The sequence below is a fragment of the Macaca fascicularis genome, chromosome 11, assembly GCF_037993035.2.
Source record: "Macaca fascicularis isolate 582-1 chromosome 11, T2T-MFA8v1.1".
Classification (NCBI taxonomy): domain Eukaryota; kingdom Metazoa; phylum Chordata; class Mammalia; order Primates; family Cercopithecidae; genus Macaca; species Macaca fascicularis.
The window spans coordinates 31,111,003-31,133,621 of record NC_088385.1 but is presented as its reverse complement, the minus strand read 5'-3'; the positions used below and the strand labels follow the sequence as shown (position 1 = coordinate 31,133,621).

Genomic DNA, 22,619 nt, shown 5'->3' with positions numbered 1-22,619 from the left:
TGCAGAACCCACTGGTATGGAGGGAGCCATAATTATAAGGGTAATTTTAAATGACAGCATAATTGGATGCTGCTTCCCTTTTCTTAACTGATTTAAAAAGCAACTGTTTAAAATAATATGCATACAATTCTATTTGTACAAGAGACAAACTTTATATTCCAAGACACAAATAGGTTCAAAATAAAAGCATGGGAAAATACATACAGCAGTCCCTAACTTTTTGGCACCAGGAACCGGTATCATGGAAGACAATTTTTCCACAGACTAGGGTAAAGGGGATGGTTTCAGGATGAAAATGTTAAACCTCAGATCATCAGGCATTAGATTCTCATAAGGAGCATGTAACCTAGATCTCTCACATATGCAGTTCACCACAGGGTTTTGCATGCCTATGAAAATATAAAGACACTGATCTGAGGTAGTGGAGCTCAGGCAGTAATGCTTGCTTGCCCACCAACACTTCCTGCTATGCAGCCCAGTTCCTAATAGGCCACAAAATGGTACCGGTCCACAGCCTGGGAGTTAGGGACCCCTACTATACAAACCACCACCAAAATAGAATGGGAGTGGCTATATTAAATATCAGAAAAAAATAGACTTTATGCCAAAAAAAAATCTTACTAGAGATAAAAAATATAATAAGAGAGGGAATCAATCCATCAGGAAGATTGATATGGTTTGGCTCTATGTCCCCACCCAAACCTCATCTTGAATTATAATCCCCACATGTCAGAGGAGGGGCCTGGCAGGAAGTGATGAGATGATGGGGGCAATTTCTTCCATGCTGTTCTCATATAGTGAGTTCTCAAGGGATCTGACAGCTTAAAAGTGTGGCTCTTCCCACTTCGCCATCTCTCTCTCCTGCTGTTTTGTGAAGAAGATCCTTGCTTCTCCTTTGCCTTCTGCCACGATTATAAGTTTTCTGAGGTCTCCCCAGCAATGTGGAATGGTGAGTCAATTAAACCTCTTTTCTTTACAAATTACCCAGTCTCAAGTAGTTCTTTATAACAGTATGAAAACTGACTAATACAAAAAATTGGTACCAGGAGTCGGGGGCTGCTATAAAGATACCTAAAAATGTGGAAGCAAATTGGGAACTGGGTAGAAGATGAAGGTTGAAACACGCTGAAGAGCTCAGAAGAAGACAGAAAGATGTGGGAAAGTTTGTAACATCCTGGAGACTTGTTGAATGGTTTTGACCAAAATCCTGACACTGAGATGAACAGTGAAGTCCAGGCTTAGGTGGTCTTAGAGGGGGATGATAAACTTATTGGGATCTGGAGCAAACGTTACTCTTCTATCCTTTAACAAAGAGACTCACGGCATTTTGACCCTGCCCTAGAGATCTGTAAGATCAACTTGAGAGACATGATTTAGGGTATCTGGCAGAAGAAATGTCTAAGCAGCAAGGCATTTGAAAAATGACCTTTTTCTGAAAGTGCACAGTCATACATTCGCAAAGAGATGATCTCAAATTGGAAGTTATCTTTAAAAGAGAAGCAGAATATAAAAGCTTGGAAAATTTGCAGACTGACCAACCATGCAATACAAAAGAAAAACCCATTTTCTGGGGAGAAATTCAAGTTGGCTGCAGTAATTTATATAAGCAACAAGGAGTTGAATGTTTATAGCCAAAACAATAGGGAAAATGTCTTCAGGGCATTTTAAAGATCTTTATGGCAGCCCCTCCCATCACAGGCCTAGAGGTCTAGGAGGGAAAAATAGTTGTGTGGGATGGTCTCAGGGCCCCACTGCTCTATGCAGTCTCTGGACATGGCACACTGTCCCAGCTGCTCCAGCTCTAGCTGTGGCTAAAAAGGACCAAGGCACAGCTCAGTCCATTGCCTCAGAGGGTGTGAGCCCCAAACCTTGGTAGCTTCAACTTGGTGTTGGGCCTGCAGGTGCACAGAAGGCAGGGATTGAGGTTTGGGAGCCTTTGCCTACATTTCAGAGGATGTATGTAAACGCTTGGATGTCCAGGCAGAAGTTTGCTACAGGGGCGGAAGCCTCACGGATAACCTCTACTAGGGGAGTGCAGAAGGGAAATGTGGGGTTAGATCCCCCACACAGAATCTCCACTGGGGTACTACATAGTGCAGCTGTGAGAAGTGGACCACCATCTTCAAGATCCCAGAATGGTAGATCCTCTGAGAGCTTGCACTGTATACCTGAAAAAGCTGTAGGCACTCAATGCCAGACTGTGGAAGCAGCCACAGGCTGTACCCTGCAGAGCCTCAGGGGGAGAGCTGCCCAAAGCCTTGGCAGCCTACCTCTTATATCAGCATGCCCTGGATGTGAAACATGGAGTCAAAGGAAATAATTTTGGAGATTTAAGATTTATTGACTGCCCCGCTGGGTTTCAGACTCACATGGGGCCTGTAGCTATTTTGTTTGGGCCAATTTCTTCCATTTTGAATGGGAGCATTTACTAATGCCTGTACTTCCACTGTATCTTGGAAGTAACTAACTTGTTTTTGATTTTAAGACTCATAGGCAAAAGTGATATGTCTGGTCTCAGATTAGACTTTAGACTTGGACTTTGGGTTAATACTGCAATGACACTGCAAGTATTAGGGGACATTGCAAGGCATAATTGTATTTTGAAATGTGAGAAGGACATGAGATTTGGGAAGGGCCAGGGACAGAATGACATGGTTTGGCTTTGTGTCCCCACCCAAATCACATCTTGATTTGTAATTCCCATGTGTTAGTGGAGGGACTTGGTGGGAGGTGACTAGATCACGGGGGCAGATTTCCAGCATGCTGTTCTCATGGTAGTGAGTGAGTCCTCATAAGATCTGATGGGAAGGTGCTTGCTTCTCCCTCATCTTCTACAATGATTGCAAGCCAGGCAGAACTGTGAGGCAATTAAACCTCTTTTCTTTATAAATTAGTCACTAGTAGTTCTTTATAGCAGTATGAAAACAAACTAACATTAAGATGTAACAACTAAAAACATATATGTAACTAACAAAATATCCAAAAACTACATGAAGTAAAAACTGACAGAATTAAAAGTGTCACAAACAATTCAACAATAATATTTAGAGATTCACCACCCTACATTAAATAAAGGCTAGAAAAATTAGGCAGATTATCAACAGCATAAAGAAAACCTAAGCAACACTATAAACCATCTATCCCTACAGATATGTAGAGTACACTCCATCTAACAATAGCAGGATATACATTCATCTCAAGTGCACAGGATAGATCAGAGGCTAGGCCATAAAGTAAGCCTCAGTAATTTTAAAAGAATTAAAGTCACCAAAAATAAGTTATTCAATGACAAAAGAATTAAAGGAGAAATATGGGTTGGATACAAAATTTTTGGTTAAAAGTTCTTTTTTTCAGCACTTGTTCCATTTCCTCTGACCTCCATAGTTTCTAATGAAATACCTATCACATTTCTGTTATTCTGTAGGTAAAATGTCATTTTTCTCTGGCTGCTTTCAAGATTTTCAATTTTTGGTTGAGGAAAGTTTAGCTATGTGTGTATTAAGGTCTCTGGAGGAACAAATCTATATATGTACAAATACACAGAAAAACTTACTCTAAGGGATTGGCTCATGTGATAATGCAGGCTATCAAGTTCAAAATCTGCAAATAAGGCTGACCAGGCTGGAGACCCAGAGAAGAACTAACATTGCAGCTTGCATCCAAAGGCAGTCTATTGGCAGAATCCTTTCCTATTCAGGGAAGGTCAGTTTTTATTCTGTTAAGGCCTTCAAATGATTGGATGATGCCCACCTACATTATGGAGGGAAATTTACTATATTCAAAGTTCACAGATTTAAATGTTAATCTTATCTGATTTAAAAAAATCACAAAAACATTCAAATAAAATTTGCTCAAATATCTAGAAACCATTACCCAGTCAAGCTGATGTATAAATTAATCATTACAGTGGGTGCTGACATGCATTTTGTTTTTGTCTTTATCATATTTGCAGTTCATTTGGTTTCTGAAATATGCAGTATTATCTTTTGCCAAATTTGGAAAATTCTGAGCAAATCTTTCTTTGAATGTTTTTAAGTTTTGCCCTCTTTCTTCACTCCTTCCAGGACTTAGATGATATAAATTTTAGGTCTTTCATCATAATCCCACAAATTCCTAAAGCCCTATTCATTTGTTTTCAGTCTGTTTTCTCTACACTGTTCAAATTGGGTAATTTCTATTTTTTTCAAATTTACTGATTCTTTCCTTATTTCTCCATTCCACTATTGAGCCCATCTCTGAGTTTTTAATTTTGGTTACTATATTTTTACTTCTAGAATTGCCAGTTGGTTCTTCTTTATAGAATCTATTACTTTGCTGACACTTGCTGATATTTTCTGTTTTCACATTTGTTTCAAGAATGTTCATAATCACTTGCTAAAACATTTTTGTAATTAATGATTTAAAATTCTTGTCAGATACTTAAAATTCTTGTCAGATAATTCTAAAACTGGAAGCCGCTCAATTCAGCATCTGTTTTCCTTTTTGGTTTTCATTCAAGACAAAATATTCTTGGTTCTTCATATAAGTAATTTTTAATTGAAATCTAGACATCTGAAATCATGTTTCAGGAGATTTCTTCTGACAGGACACCACTCCAGCAGAAAAAAAGGAAAATCTCCAGGTAGGGTAGAAGTCTAGGTATCCAACTCAGCCTCTACTAGCACTCAGCATACAGGGAACAAGGATCTCCTTGTTATTTCTGGACATGGTTGGGAGTCCAGCTTCCCACTAGGCCTCCACTGATACCAACCCGGCTATGAGGAGTAAGGGTGCCATATTCTTGTTCCCCACAAACCATCCACTGAAACCACTGAGGAGTGGCCTCATTACTACCAAGCAGTAATGACAGGCTTGATTCCCATTAGATATCCCTTGATATCTTCCCAACACAGTAAGGGAGGAATACCTCATCAATACCAGCTTAGGGTAGAAGTCTAGTTTCCTAGATGGCCTATCCTGACACTTGCAGGAAGGGGGTTTACTGCCCAGGATGAATTAAAGTCCTAGTTCCCTGCTCCACCTTCTTTAACACAACCCCAGGGAGGAGATACAATTCCTCATTTATAACCTGATAAGAGTGAAAATCTAAGTTCTTGCTCTAACAAGCTTTCACTGCCATTTTTTCCTATGGTGTTTGGTGGAAGTAAAATGGCTATTATCTAATACTTTTCTGTCTTACTAGGTGGAGGATTTTGGTTAGAGAGAGTAGGTTTTTCTTGAGGTTTGTTTTTATGTGCCCATTGGTATTTCTGGGTTACTCACTTCTCCAGTACTTTGGTGGGACAAAAAGGGTAAAAAGAAAATCCAGGGAACCCACTACCATGTAGTTACTTGGGTCTCATAGTTCCTAGCTAGTCTGCCTGTTTCTGTCTTACTTTCAGGGACTTATTTCAGGGACTATATTTTTATATAAAACATCCAGGTTTTTTTTAAATCTGTAGTAAATAGGAAAAATATCGAAAGTTATATCTTCATATTTCTGGAAGCAGAAGTTTATACAAAGATAAGTTATCTTACTATGCATTACATTTTAGGCTTTTGCCATTTTGGTTTTACTTTACTTGGTATTTTCCACTTTCTTCTCTAAGGAATATTTTTTCAAACTCCTCAACAATATTTCAGCTCAACTTGGACAGGAAAAAAGTGATTGATTATATCTAGTCCATGATAACTAGAAGGATGTAAGATCCCCAGGAGCCAGGACTGGCGGTGAGACAGTAGCAAATTTTTCTATTCCAGTTGCATATTTGAGTAAACATTTACAGGGGAGGGAGAGGTAAAAGTGTGAAGCCCTGAAAACTGAAATGTCAAGGAATGCTATGACTTTAAGCTCCTTCCTTCCTAAATATCATATGTAGTCATGGAATGTAGACGTGGAATTATATCCCACTGAAACAAGGATTTGAATATTTTGCTCACTGCTGTATTTACAATAATCCCTGGCATAAAGAAGATAATCAATAATCTTTGCTGAATTAAGAAATGAATAAATGCAAAGAGAATGTTCATACAACTTTTATTAACAATAGTAACTAGAGATATTTTGGTTTCCTTTTGAAATACCTAATAATTAATGAATCATCTATCAAATTTTCATACACTACAGTAAAATATGGCTTTCAAAATATTAATGAAAAATTGTCTTGTTATTGTGAGTGTGCTTAGCTGTTTTTCTAAACAGGTTGGTATCTGATGTTTTAAACCACTGTTTTGGTTCTAATGCCACAATATTTTCTTTGCTGCAAACATAATTATTGGTATAAATTTCAATACTGGCAACTAAGGAGGATAAAATCATAAGTGATAACTATTCTAGTATTTACAAATGCCATTTTGAAGAAACTTGGTTAAGAGCTACCCATTTTACATATTTGTACAGTGTCATTACTTAGCAATTAGTTAAAGAGAAATGTAAAATATTCAGATGTTTAGATGACTTGTTAAATGGATTAGGAATTCAATCAAATTGCCTACAAAGTTATATTTAATTTTTTATTTCATAGCTCAGTCAAAGGATATAGTCAAAGGATATAAATACTTTTCAATCAGTGAAAATTCACTGCATATTGATTAATCATATGACTTGTTGAATTCCCCATCGATCTCATACAATAATATTATAGTACTCTGAGGAGAAATATTATCAGATATATTGGCTGTCATGTAAAATTTCACAACCAAGGTGTTCTAAAATATGCTGAGAATCGGCTTTCATAATAGTATGGAAAAAGGGAAAATAATTCATATAGAAAAAAATCATAACGTGTTGATGATTTGTGGCACATTAAGAACAAGAAGTGGAATGATATTTTTTACCGATTCTAGATTCAAGCATAAGAAGTTCATGTGATAATTATTTTACCATATGCTTCTATTTTTTTACATAGCAAGTAATTTGTGTCACTTTTTACTGTTGTACTATTATTTTTATTGCTTTTCTTCCCCAAATATTTCTCATCCATGGTTATGGAATCTGCAAATATATTAGGCCAATTGTATTTTAATCCTTCCCACCCTCAGCGTTAGGGATAAAATAAGTTGTCAAAATCAATACTATAATAATATAGGACTTTTCCTCAACTCAATAACTGTAAAACCGGTTTATACTAATAAATATTAAAAACATTATAAAAGGGCCAATTATCATTGCTATAAAAATCAGACTTTTTTTTTTTTTTTTTTTTTTTTGAGACGGAGTCTCACTCTGTCACCCAGGCAGGAGTGCAGTGGCACAATCTCGGCTCACTGCAAACTCCGCCTCCAGGATCCAAGCAATTCTTCTGCCTCAGCCTCCTGAGTAGCTGGGATTACAGGTGTGCACCACCATGCCCAGCTAATTTTTATATTTTTAATAGAAACGGGGTTTCACCATGTTGGCCAGGCTGGTCTGGACCCCCTGACCTCAGGTGATCTGCCCACCTTGGCCTCCTAAAGTGTTGAAATTACAGGTGTGAACCACCATGCTCCACCAAAATGAGACACTTTTTAATGACCTTTTTAACAACAAGCATCAACTACTATTATATTAGGTATGGTCACAAAAATGGCCTTTCATGTCCTAAGACATATCTAGTAGACTATTTTAATACCCTATGTGTGGGGGAAAAAAAAAAAAAAAAGACACTTTTCACTTAATTCTGGATCTATTTATTTTCCTACTTTTATTCAAATAATTTCTCTCTTTTTTTTTTTTTTTTTTTTTGAGATGGAGTCTTGCTCTGTCGCACAGGCTAGAGTGTAGTGGCACAATCTCGGCTCACTGCAAGCTCCGCCTCCCGGGTTCACACCATTCTCCTGCCTCAGGCTCCTGAGTAGCTGGGACTATAGGCGCCTGCCACCATGCCCGGCTAATTTTTTGTATTTTTAGTAGAGACGGGGTTTCACCGTTTTAGCCAGGATGGTCTCGATATCCTGACCTCGTGACCCACCCGCCTCGGCCTCCCAAAGTGCTGGGATTACAGGCTTGAGCCACCGCGCCCGGCCCAAATGATTTCTTAAGGAAGCTTTTGATACTAAATTATCAACTAAAATGACATTAACTTCTAACAAGTCTAGTGAGGAAGTTTAATCAACAACACAAAAATTTCTATATTCTAACTGTAATAGGGAAAATTTTTTATATTTATTATTATAATGAACAATGAAAAACAAAATGCCTATCTAAACATGTATGGTTAAACAAATTATGGTATATTTAATACTGTGAAAACTATAGAAGAGTAACAAAAATAGGAAAAGCTTATATATACTGACATGAAAATGTCTCCAAGTCAGTGAGTAAATACAGCAAGAAAGAGTAAATTTAGTAAGATAACATTTTTTAAATCAATTGAAAACTATATAGCATGTTATGAGCATATAAGTATATACAAGTAGATGGAGAATCTCTTAGAAGAATGTACAATGGAACTGCCAATACTGGTTACTTCTGGGGATAAGTGTATTTTATTTCAATAAAAATGTATTCATTCCTTCATTACTTGTAAAAGAAAAATGATCTGACATGAAGCTTAAAGGGAAATAAAAATTTGACATTAAATGCTCAATATGCTTTAAATAATTCAGCTTATGCAAGCACAGAATTGAATAATTTTTAAAATAATTTTAAATATTAATGTTTTACTGTATATCTGTGATATTGACATTATAATTTGTTATTGCTAAAGTGTACCTAAATCGATTTAAGAAAAGCAAAAAGGTATAATAATATTTTTTCTGATATATTTCATGCCTTAATATTTTTGCTGTCAGAGGAACCACAGCAGAGACAAAAAAGATAATCTAGCAATTAATTCTATATTATTTTGTACTTAAATTTCCTCACCTGCTGATATTATATTCTCAAATATTCTCAAACTTTCTCAAATCTAGAACAGTGTCTAATTTAACCTTTGTAATCCACCAAGTATGCTTTCAATGGATATTTATTGCTGAATGGAAAGAAATTCTGTAGCAAAATAAGACTACACATATAATTTGCATATGTTTGCACATACCTACATGTGTACATTTTTTACTAAAGTTATCCAAGGTTTAAAAAAGTAAACAACACTCTCAAACTTCTACCTTATATTCATCCACAATAATGCTGAGGGCTTCGTGACCAGCTTTCCTCATGTCTTCCAATTCTTGTTTATGTTTTTCCTGAAAGAAAAAGGAAACTAAAACCATGAGTTTTTCGTCTGTTTTGTTTTCAAAATAATAAAACCATAGACTTTTGCTGCTTCCATGCATGATTCAGTGGTTTGTAGCACATCAATGCTACAGCTGGAAACAGAAAAAAAAAGTGTATATATATAAAATACATCTTTATATATATAAAATATATATTTTTATATATAATATATATTTATATTATATAATATAGATATCTATATTATGTATTATATATTTATATATTATAGATGTAATATATAATATTTTATTGATATATATATACACACATATACATATATATACACACACACACACACAAGCTTTGCTTAAAAGCATTGGGGAACACTGAGGCAATGAGAAATTAAAGGGAAATAACAGAAAAAGGAAAACCATGTTGACAGGCGAGATAACACAAGGCAAAGGTGCTTTCCCTTGGGGTATCTGGCAATTCTTGACCTGGATCGAGAGATGGGAGACCCTGCGTCACCGCAACAAGCCTTGGCCTCTGTATTTTTAATACATCCCAAAGTTTGAGAACCACTGGAATTAAGATGATTAGCCCCCAATTCTACCTACCTAGGACAGGAGAGGATGAAGTCTCTTTGGACATTGTTAACATCCTACAGTCTTTCCAGTTTTTCAAATATGATGCCCAGCTTCCGAAACAAAATTATCAGAAATAAGAACGACAAAACTAAAATGGAACACACACCCACACCTACACCCACACACACAGAAAACAGGTAAGACAAAAGAAATAGGTCCAGAGATGGGGCCATAGGTGGTTTTGATGCTAGTTATTACAGAGTCTTTAAAATGTATGTAAGAGTTCTTAATACATCCGAAAAACAGAAGGGAAATGGAGAAAACAGAGAGGACAGAGACTTTCACCACAGAACTGGAATTCATAAAATAGAAATTCTAGACCTGAGAAATATGTACTATTAATAACTCAATAGATGACATAATCAGATGAAAGAGAGTCGGAAACAGAATTAGGAAACTAAAAGACAGTGGGGAAAAAAATAAAATAAATAAAGACTACAGCAAAAAGAATAGTATGATGGAAAATATTTTTAAGAATCTTTTAAAATAGGACAGAGTAAGTCCAAGAAAGCAAAAAGAGAAAAAAGACAAGAAAAAAGTGAAATAAGTAGTAAGATAATAAATAATGAAGTGAAAAAATCCACAAAACTTCCAACATCAGGCACAAATGCAGGACATTATATAATCTATAAATATTTCAAAAAATGAGAAGATATTACAAAATACATCAATAAATATAAAATTTTACATAAAATTTTAAAACTACAAAACAAAAAACACAATTTACCAAAACTAAAACAAGAATTACAAAATTTGAATAGTACTATATGTGTTAAAGAAACTGTGCCTGTATTAACTAAAAAAACAATCACATACACAAAAAATTCTCCAGACACATGGAATCTCTATACACGCAAAGCTTCATAGGTGAATCTTAAGAAACATTTAAGAAAAAATTAACAGATATCTTCCACAAACTCTTCCAGAGAATGTGAAAAGAAGGAATACTCCCTACCATATTTTATTTGGAAAATATGCCCTTTATACTAAAATCTGCAAAGTTGTTTAGAAGAAAAGAAAATTATGAGTTAAATCTCTTTTATAAATACAAAGACTGAAATCCTAAAGAAAATAACAGCAAATTAAACCTACTGACATAAAGAATACATCTCAATAATAAATTAGGATTTATTATACTAATGCCAGGTTGGTTGGAGTGAGGAACCACATAAACCTCCTATACAATCTTTCACACACTCCCCTTCTGACGTTGGCTTGCAGGGTGTCACTGCCTAAGATGACAGCAGAAGACACGTGATGCAACTGGCACTGCCTCTGCCAGCCTGTGACCCTCCGTGAATGACTGCAAAGAACAACTCACTCTCACTTGAAAGAGCTCTGAGAGAAAATTAAGCTGCAACTATATTTAGGAAAAAAGAGAATGCTGATAGTTCTTGTCCATTTACTGCTACCACTTCCTTTTTCATCAATTCCCCTTATTTATTATACCTTACTGATTAAACAGGTCACATTTCATTATCAACATCTAATTCTTTTTTCTGGTAAGCCCTTTATCTTGTCATATTACAGCTAAATCACAATTTGCTCAACTACCTAATCATAAAGAATCAACAGCAATTGTCATAAACACAGATTTTTATTAGTATGATTATAAATACATGTTTCATGGCAACAATCTATTTTAAGATAGTTTCCCATTGTTGTGGGAGCTATTTTAGTTAAAACTAGGTAATAATAACTAAATACATTTACCTGTTTAAGAAAATTCTTGTACTACACTACACTATAAACAAGCAAACAAATGAGGACATCACTAAAACTCATCACTTCGGAACTCCCATTCATGTCAAGTTATAATTCACAAATAGTATATTACTGTTTCATGTAAGGAACTAGGTAAGGCAAAAGCGCCAACCCATTTACTAAATATTAGCACAGCTTTTATTTTCATTGCTCAAGATTTTTAAAATTAAATAGAAATAAATATTCTGCCATTTTATGTTTATAACCTAGTGGATCATCCTAGGCAGTTCTTGGGATGCATACATCCTACCCTGGGGATATATGCAGTCAGATACACTAGTGTTATCCAGAGAGTGCTTTATCAAACAGAAAAGCTAACATAAAATAGGCTACCATGGTCAAACAAATTGTGGAAATTAACAACATATATTCACATATTAAAAACCTCTGACAAACTCGTAAGTAATCTGTTTACCTTTAGTAAAACCAGCATTTCTTAAACTTATCTGATTAAATATTATTTTCTTTCTCTCTTGACAATAACTATTACTAATTTAAAAATTGAAGAGACTACCAAAAAAGTTTAAAGATCTTTAAAAATTAAGAGTTAATTAGCCTAAAGCAAAGCAAATTAACCTAGATACCATAAGTGAAGCTAAAGAAGAATATGTTCTTTGGCCTAATTAATTACAAATTGAAAATAAATGTACATCATTTCAATTATAGTATAATCATTCAATATCTATGGCTCTGAATAATGACATTAGTCATTAAAAAGTATTGGTGTACGGCTGGGCACAGTGGCTCACACCTATAATCTCAGCACTTTGGGAGGCCGAGGTGGGCAGATCACGAGGTCAGGGGTTCGAGACCAGCCTGGCCAACATAGTGAGACCCCATCTCTACTAAAAATACAAAAATTAGCCGGGCATGGTGGTGGGAGCCTGTAGTCCTAGCTACTCGGAAGGCTGAGGAAGGAGAATCACTTGAACCCAGGAGGCAGAGGTTATGGTAAGCCAAGATTGCGCCACTGCACTCCAGCCTGGGCAACAGAGCAAGACTCCATCTTAAAAAGAAAAAAAAAGAAGTATTGGATTGCGCCACTGCACTCCAGCCTGGGCAACAGAGCAAGACTCCATCTTAAAAAGAAAAAAAAAGAAGTATTGGTGTGCTATTAAAAGTGTAAGACTATTACACTTGCTATACTTGCTATTTGCTGCTGTGCTTCAAATGCTATTTACCCCAGATATTGAATGTTCACTTCCTCTACATCATGCTCAAAAATTATCTTACTAAAGAGACTTTTCCTGACCACATATATAAAAGAGTACACCACTGATCAATATCCACTAATCACGCTTTATTTTTCTCATAGCACCTATCACTATGTTTTACATTTGTTCATTCCTATATGCCCCAACTATATTGGAAGAGGTAGTGCTAGTACTCCACAACACTATGGCGCTTATTAAAGTGAAGAAAAAAGGACATCACAAAGATTTCACAGTTTGATAGTAAGTTCAATTTGAGAGGGTGAAATTTTACTTGACACTGAATATATGTACCTTAAATGGTGCATTATATAGAATATCAGCTCAGTCAATAAGCACTGAATAAACAAGAAATAGAATGGTCAAGATTTGAAGGCCAAATATATTTGGGGAAAGCAAAAGGTGTTTCCTTCTTCATCAAAGAGAGACAGAACTATTTTACATCAAAATAAAAATGTTAATAACACTATTCACAACCTGGTCTTCAAAAGGAGGCTCCCTGACAGTTTCAAATAGATGTTTGCTGAATGATTGAATGAGAATAAAACCAATGTTCTTTTTCTGATACAAGCTAAGCATATAAATTAAAAAAACATTTTTTGGGTACGTTTCTCTATCTGTTAAATGAGGGAGATGGAATAAATTATTTCTAAGATACACTTCCAACTTCCAACTTTCTTAATACTATCCTATAATACAGTATGTTACAAACAAATCAATCAACCTTCCTTTGCTTACTTCAAAGTTACTAATGGCAATCATACAACCACAATGTGACACAACAGTCTGTCCAGAGAAATAACCAAGTAGTCATACTAAAATTCATTTCAAGAATATACAGCCAAATATTTACAGCCCATCTTTAAAGGAGTCAAGCCAAATTTAACCACAATGATAACTTTCTTTCAATGTCAAACCCCAAAACATGACTAGAAAGAGATGACAAAGGCAAATTTCCTCACCTTAAATAAAACTACGGAAATTTTAAGCAAAAAGAGACTTCCAAAGTAAACTATTCCAATATGTTCATTTTGTAAATGAAGATACTGAAGCCCAGATAAGTCAAAAACTTTGTTTAAAGTCACTAAAATGATTGTGCGCCAGGTATTGTTCAATAACGGCACAGCAAAGCCTAAACTGATCTCCTGATAGCCACCCTAATGCTGCTTATTTGAAAATATCCTATCAAAATCAAGCTATTTGAATGTATTCTCATTCCCTCATCAACAGGTATGTTTTCTGCATATAAATCAATAAAACACAGAATCACATATCATATTTCATACATTGTGGTGAAGCAAAGACATATAACTAGTCATGGTATGTAAAATTTGAAATATTCATTCATCAATTTATTACTGCTAACCAGAAGTTTTCATCTGACAAAACTGATCCAAACGTGCTTTTCAAAGGTAAATGTAAGCACATTCCAACCAATCCTCCTCTACCCATAACTGCTCCTATTCCAACTGCTTCTTAACTAAAATGATTAAATATACCTAAGTCTCATACTCTTAATATGCCTGGACATGATGAGTATTCAAGAAATTTTTTAAAAGATACACATGTAAACAAGGAACCATACAATCAACAAATAAAGGTGCTTTCCAAAACAGTGAAATATTAACAAAAAATATTTTTGGTGACCATCACTGGTATATTGACAGCAACACACGATATGAACATCTGAATCAAGACTTTCTTTTAAAAAGCTCATATCCTATTTTTGTTGGTAATTACCAAGCCAAATAGAACTTCTACTAATACTTCTAAGAAATTAATTCATGCATAGCAACAGGATCCTCTGCTACACGGATGGTTAAAAGTCAGCATTTAATTGATGTGTTTGGAATGAATTATTACAGTGATCTTAAAAAGATAAAGAAATTCCAAAGATCAACTAACCACATTATATTCCATCAGAAAGCAGCTGCCTCTCCCCTTCCAAATTATTTGGTCAAGAGCCAGTCTACAATTAGCCTACCAGAACATTATTAGCAAACAATATCTGATTTGGAAAGGTTTTCCAATATAGGCTTCACCACCACTTTTGTGGAAGCCACAAGATTACATCCCTTTCACAACAACTAATCAACTATATTGGAGAAGGCAGACACAAACACCTCCAGATATTCCAAAAGGATATCTATGGGGCAAGAAATCAAAATAAAGATGGTGGGATAACATACAACCCATACATGAAAACAGTCTGAATGAGAAATGGTACAAAATTACCCGTCCCAAAATCTGAAAAATCCAACACACCTAAATGGCCTAATTATAAATGCCAGAGTAGTGCAAAAAAGATAAGATTATACCGTATGTGCATACCATCAGTACAGAAGAAAAACAACAAAACAACACCTCTTCATTTCTCATCAACCACACCACTTGACAGCTGCAATAAGCCTGGTTGTTTTTCCTAAACGAGCCATAATCCTTGCAACGGAAGTAGGTTTCATGAGCATGACACCGCATTATGAAACAGAAGTCCTTCCCGTAGAATAAATGTTTAGTCTCCACTTCTCCATTCTGTCTTATTTCTCAGTCTCTCTATACATGTAGTAACAAATAATAGCACATGACAGACCCTTCAAAATCAAACCCAGTCTCAAAAACTAATTCCATAATTTAGACAAATATAAAACATGATAAGAATCAGTCTAAAAGTATAAATATTACAAATGGAAATAAAGAATTTTGCCATAGCACTCTATCTCCAATACTAAAATGGATGCCCTTAATAAGATTGTCCCTCTAGAGTAAGATAACGAAAATCTCAAAAGACTAATTTTAATCACTGTTCCTATCCCAATAATGGCTGCCTTAACACATGGCATGAATTTCATGGCATGCAGAATCCAAAGCCATCAGCTTTGCTGAATCCTCTCAATCAAAAACAAGAGTAAAAAAGCAAACTTCTCCTGGAATTCTCCTAACAGATACAATGAAGAAGGTATGCAAAGGACCTCACGATCTACTCATACATGCACAGAAGTAATCAATTTTCCTATATGTTAATTTACAAACCCCAGACATGATATTTTCACATCCATGTCTAAGGCAAAACACTAAGGAAAGAAGTTGGTGGTGAGCAAAAGTGGAATGAATAAACAGGTCACACTAAATTCATCATCCTGAAGATGAAAACAACTACTCAAATGAAATTCATAAGAGAAGATGATATGTTTACAACAGTGCCATGATTGTTGCCATTGTGAATTCTCCATTAGCACAACATGTCCTCTACCAATCACATTCTGTTAAAGAATGAAGGCCAAATCCTGCACAGCCTGAGAAAAGTAGTCTTTTGCGAAACCCCAGCTGAGATCCTGGTTAATTTGTTGACTGGATTGGCTCTGTTCCCACTGCTACTTCAGTGTCGCCTTATTAAGTGCTCCAAGAAGAAAGAAACTCCATTCTGCATCAGATTCAGTTTATTGGCATCAGATTCAGATTATTATTTATTTTTAGCTTTGTTAAGATCTTCAAAGGCATGGAGCCTTGAAAGGCAGATGCTCAAAACTAACTCAGGCCAAGCACAGGAGAAAAAAAAAAAAAAAAAGAAGGGAGAAAGAAGGAAGAAAACTATGTAGGAAAAGAGGAAAATATGAAGGAAAGGAAGGACAGGGAGGGAAGGAGAAAGAGGGAGAAAAGAGGAGGAAAAAAGGAGTGGCGGGGGGAGAAGGGAAGAGCAGACAAAGTTTGCAGTCCTAAGACCAGCTGTGCCTACTTGCATGGGACAATTACAACAAATCCTCCCTACTTTGTGGTTATAGCAAGAAACAATTTCTAGTCACTAAATGTTAAAGAAAGGGTCTATAACCTATATATACACAATAAATCTACAAACATCCCAGTCAATAAGAATCTAAAACACTCTAGAATTCTTAAAATATTGTGTGACTTTTCCCATTTTAAGTCTGGTCTCCAAAGTTTGATTATATTTTAACCCCAGAAGTAGAAAGGAACATTCTAGTAACACAGCTTCTCAATACATTTTAAAATTTGATGAACAAAAGGAAAACGGCTGAATACTAAAAATCACTTTTTAATGTTCTTGTCATTTATCTACAGTGAGTTTTTCTGTTCACAGTATTATTATATTTGCCTTCACATATTTAAATATGTTAAAAGTGGTACTTGTAGTGGGTTGAATTATGACCTCCCTAAAAGGTTTGTCCAAGTCCTAAAACCTGGTAGCTATGCATGTAACCTTATTTGGAAATAGTTTATCTGTAGATACAATTAGTTAAGAATCATAAGATGAGATCATCCTGGACTTAGGATGGGCCAAAAGTCCAATAATTGGTATTTTTATAAGAGAAAGGAGAGGGAGATTTGAGACAGAGATGTAGAGTAGAAAGGCATGTGAAGGAAGAAGTAGAGGATGGAGTTATTCTGCCATATGCTGAAGAATATCAGGCACTAATAGAAGCTGGAAGAGGTAACAAAGTATTCCCCCTAGATCATTTGGAGGCAGTACGACCTGCCAAGATGTTGATTTTTAAAACTCTGACCTCCATAACATAAATTTCTGCTGTTTTTAGCCACTAAGTGCATGTAATTCATTTTACTGTACTTCATTATACCATGCTTCACAGATACTGCATTTTTTACAAATTGAATGCTTTTAAGTTCAGGACTACACGTGAAGGTTTGTTACACAGAAAACTTGGGTCATGGGGGTTTATTTTACAGATGATTTCATCATACAGGTATTAAGCTAGTACCCATTAGTTGTTTTTCCTGATCCTCTCCTTCCTCCCACTCTCCACCTTCCAACTGGCCCCAGTGTGTGTTGCTCCCCTCATGAATCAGCACGATTTTTCCAAAAGTTGTGTGCTCACTCTGTGTTCTCTGTGTCAAATATTTGTAATTGTAATATTTCAAAATTTTTCATTATCAGTTCACCCATTACAGTGATCTGTGATCAGTTATCTTTGATGTTACTATTGTTTTCAGGTGCCACAAACTATGCCCATATCAGATGGCAAACTTAATAAATGTTGTCTGTGTTTTGACTGAACAACCAACCATTTCCCCATCTACCCCCATCTCCTAGAGCCTCTCTATTCCCTGAGACACAATAATATTGAAATCAGGCCAGTTAATAACCCTATAATAACAGCTAAGTGTTCAAGTGACAGAGAGAGACGTATGGCTCTCACTTTAAATCAAAAGCTAGAAATGATTAACCTTAGTGAGGAAGGCATATGAAAAGCTAGAGCAGCCAAAATCAAGGCCTCTCAGGTCAACAGCCAAGTTGGGAATGAACGCAAAGGACAAGTTTTGGAGGAAATTGGAAGTGCTACTCCAGTGAACACACAGATGATAAGAAAGTGATACAGCCTTATTGCTGATATGGAGAAAGTTTTAGTGGTCTAGGGAGAAGACTGAACCAGCGGCAACATTCCCCCGTAAGCCAAAGCCTAATTCAGAACAAGGCCATAACTCTTTTCAATTCTGTGAAATCTGAGAAAGGTTAGGAAGCTGCAGAAGACAAACCTGAGGTTATCAGAGATTGGTTCATGATGTTGAAGGAAAAAAGCCATCTCCATAAGATAAAAATGTGACGTGAAGCAGCAAGTGCTGATGTAGAACTGCAGCAAATTATCAAGAAGTTCTAGCTGATATAATGGATGAAGGTGGCAACACTAAACAACAGATCTGCAATGTAGATAAAATATTCTTCTCTTGGAAGATGACATGCAGGACTTTCACAGCCAGAGGGAAGAAGTCAATGACTGGCTTCAAAGTTTGAAAGGACAGGCTGACACTCTTGTTAGGGGCTAATGCAGTTGGTGACTTTAAGTGGAAGCCAATGCTCACTTACCATCCACAAAATCCAGGGCCCTTAAGCATTATGTTGCTCTGCCTGTGTTCTATCAATGAAAGAACAAAGCCTGGATGAGAGCACATCTATTTACAGCACGGTTTACCAAATATTTTAAGACCATTGTTGAGAACTACTGCTAAAAAAATTTAAATAAATGATAAATAAATTCCTTTCCACCACAGATGTGGTAGAAATAGCAAGAAAACTAGAGTTGTAAGTAAAGCCTGAAGATGTGACTGAATTGCTGCAATCACATAACACCTGAACAGATAAGGAGCTGCTTCTTAGGAACAAACGAGAGTGGTTTCTTGAGATGGAATCTACTTCTGGTGAAGATGCTGTGAACATTGTTGAAATGGCTGCCAGGGATCTGGAATATTATTACATAAACTTAAGTGCTAAAGCAGTGGCAGGAACTGAGAGAACTGACTCCAATTTTGAAAGAGGTTTTATTTTGGGTAAAATGCTGTCACACAACACTGCACGTTAGAGAGGACTCTTTCATGAAAGCAAGAGTCAATAGATGCAGCAAACTTCATTACAGTTTCATTTTAAGAAACTGCAACAGCCATACCAACCTTCAGCAATCACCACCCTTATTAACAGCAGCTCTCAACACTGAGGCAACATCCTTCACTAGCAAAAGGATTATGACTCACTGAAAGCTCAGATGATTGTAAGCATGTTTTAGCAATAAGCATTTTAATTTAGGTACATTTTTTAGACATGGATGGTATTACACACAATAATCTACAGTATAGTACAAACATAACTTTTATATACTCTAAGAAACCAAAAAATTCATCTGACTCACTTACTGCAACATTTGCTTTACTGCAGTGGTCTGGAACCAAACTCTGCAGTATCTCCAAGGCATACTTGTATAGGGTTATCCAGAAAAGATCTGTGGGGAACTCATTTGTCCAACAGCATGAATCCCATTAACTCAGAGGATTCACAAGGTTTTTGAAAATGGTATACTAAGAAAAATATAGCAAGCCTAGGATGAAGCCTAGGATGCAGGAGAAATAAATGAAATGAAGAACGACTGTCAGACTGCTGAGATTCTACAGGAAGGAAGTAGGCTGATTAGACCAGAAAGCTATAAATATGTGCTAATCTTCAAAAAAAAAAAAGAGGAATAACCTGAGGTTAGATCTACGGTTGCAAAGCCCAGGGCCCAGAGGCACAGCTTGAGCTATGGGTACGGAGTCAAAGGCCAGCAGAGCCACAGGCACAGATGGCAACAGAACTGCAAGTACAAAACATAACCAAGCCAGGGCCATGGGCACAGAGGACAACTGACCTGGAGCACAGGCCCAGACAATAATCACACTAGAGCCACAAGTCCAGAAACTCACCAACCTGTAGTCGTGGGCTTAGAAGGCAAAGAATCAAGCCATAGAGGATTAGTCTTAGGCCTTGAAACCTAATGAATTTTCCTTTCTGTGTTTTAAATTTGTTTGGAACTGGTGATTTCTTTATTTCTTCCAATTTTCTCTTTCAGATGGGAATCTGATGCCTGTACCACCACTGTATTCTGAAAGCAGATGACTTGTTTTCTAGTTCCACAGGTCTACTAATAAAAGAACTTTGATCACATTCAGTCTCGCCCTCATCTGGTTTAGATTATTCAGATGATGACACTGAGACTTTTGAGTTAATGTTATTTAAATGAGATTTTGAATGTAAAGCTGATGTTGTACTGAGTTGAGATTTCTGGGAATATTAGGACTCTGTCAATATATTTTGCACAGTGAAGGACAGGAATTTTGTGGGGCCAGGAAGAACACAGTAACAGATTGAATTGTGCCCCTAAAAAGTTTTGCCCAAGTCCTAATCCTTGGTACCTATGAATGTAATCTTATTCGGAAATAGGGTCTTTGCATTATAATTAAGGTAAAGATTTACCATGAGGTAAAGATTTATGAATGTGCCCTAAATTCAATGACTGATTCCCTTTTAAGAGAAAAGAGAGGGAGATTTGAGACACAGGGAAGAGGGCCATGAGAAGACAGAAGCAGAAATTGGACTCAGTCATACTGCCAGAAGCCAGGAAATGTCACGTGCCATGAGAAACTGGAGGAGACCAGGAAAGATTTTCCCATAGAACCTTCAGAGGGAGTGTGGCCCTGCCGACACATTAATTTCAAACTTCTAATCCCCAGAACTGTGAGAGAATAGATTTCTTGTATTTCAATCCACCAAGTTTGTGGTAATTTGTTATAGCAGCCCTAGAAATCAAATAACTGTACTTTTCCACTGTCCTTTGAATGAGCTTCTTCCTTCACACACCAAACACCTCACGTACCTCAACTTTTACTTTGTCCAGTGTATGCCTGGGACACCAGTACATTAATACAATAAGATATTTCTCCTGATTATGACATAGGCTCTTTCAAATTACTTCTTACCTAAGTGTTAAAAATAATTACTTGTCTAATCGTCTAAAAATAATTATTTGTCTAAATCACCTCTCCTAAACAGGATATCAACGATTTAACATAGATCTTAATAATAATAATTAATAGCAATAATACCAGACCTTTAAAAGAAATGGCAGATTATTCATAGGTACCTACTGTTGCTGCCACCTAAAATGCAACTACAACATCTGAAAGACAGTGTAGGTTTTCTGTTTTGTTTTGTTTTGCTTGTAATAGTACAAAGGTATAAAGGCAAAGAGTCAAAGTTGAGAAAACAAAAGACTAAAAGCAGATGCATGTGTGCTAACTGTAATAGCGAAATGGAAAAAAAAACCCTGAATCTTAAAGAAGCACTGTGAAAAGTGAAAAATAATTCAGTAATACTGCAGAAAACCCAAAATACTCAGGATTTCACAGCAGCAAAGTACTCTGGAAGGGTAGGTAAAAGGAATGCTAAGAACAGGATGATTGCCTGAAAGTTTGCTTAAGATGTAGTCCTCCCCAGATCACTTCCACCACTCTGCAGAGCTTGACACTACACAATTGTAGTAGAGGAATGAGGGTCTATTCTCTGAAGCGGGGAATACAGAAGGTCTCTAAACTGGGAACACTAGGCACAGATGAGGGCAGGAGTACCACAGTAAACAAGAAAAGGAGTGAAAGTTTCCACAGTAAATATAAAGGCCCTGAAATCTTTCCTGTTTAGCCTGGATTATCCTGACCAGACAGAGACTAAATGGACCTTCTCTAGAGAATGTTATCAAACCAAGCAAGAAAGACCAGCTAAATAATTTTTGAGACTCAGTATAAAATAAAATGTGGAAACCTTACCCAAAAACTAAGAAATTAAAGATGTCAATAGTAGATTAAACCAAGCATGGGGGTCTTATAAGCATAGGGCCCTGTGCAAATGCAGAGGTTGCACACTCATAAAACTAGCCCTGCTCAAAGATACTGACAGTGAGAGAGGGCTGACAATAAACAGCCTTGTCCTATAACCCTATCGTCAAGCCTGCTCTACATCATGCCCCATTTGTCAGCATAGAGCTTCCAAACAACCTTCTGCGCCCTATTCCTAAATAAGAGATACCTATGGAAAACAAATCATTTAGAGAAAGCCTCTAAATGAAAGACAAATATCAACAGACAATAAAAGAAAAGGAAAAAGCACAGTTAGAAGAAACACTGTGTAGGAATAAAAAATAATATTAACATCCTCCAAGAAATAAGAGAAGATATGACACTCATAAAATAAGAACCAAATGCTATAAAAATAGAAGACTCAAAGAACAACAAAAAATAAAGCTCTTGGAAATACAAAACATAATAATTCATATAAAAATATCAATTGAAAAATAAGATTGCCAGACATGGTGGCTAACACCTGTAATCCCAGAACTTTGGGAGGTCAAGGTGGGTGGATTGCTTGAGGTCAGGAGTTCGAGACCAGTCTGGGAAATACAGCAAAACTCTGTCTCTACAAAAAGTAGAAAAATTAGTCAGACATGGTGGCGCACACCTGTAGTCCCAGCTACTCAGGAGGCTGAAGTGGGAGGATGGCTTGAGCCTGGGAGGCAGAGGTTGCAGTGAATCAAGATCACACCACTGTACTCCAGC

At 36.3% G+C, this 22,619-nt stretch overlaps 1 protein-coding gene across 30 annotated transcripts in view; it reads right to left on the bottom strand.

Annotated features, from left to right (window-relative positions):
- Positions 1-22,619, bottom strand: part of CCDC91 (coiled-coil domain containing 91) — a 373,101-nt gene that overhangs the window by 189,034 nt on the left and 161,448 nt on the right. For 21 of the 30 annotated variants that reach the window (XM_005570456.5, XM_065523945.1, XM_065523942.1 and 18 more), the window contains one exon: positions 9,067-9,144. The exons of the other annotated variants lie outside the window; for them this stretch is intronic. In XM_005570456.5, the coding sequence (XP_005570513.3) occupies positions 9,067-9,144 (78 nt within the window). The remainder of the gene's footprint in view (positions 1-9,066; positions 9,145-22,619) is intronic. 30 annotated transcript variants of the gene reach the window in all.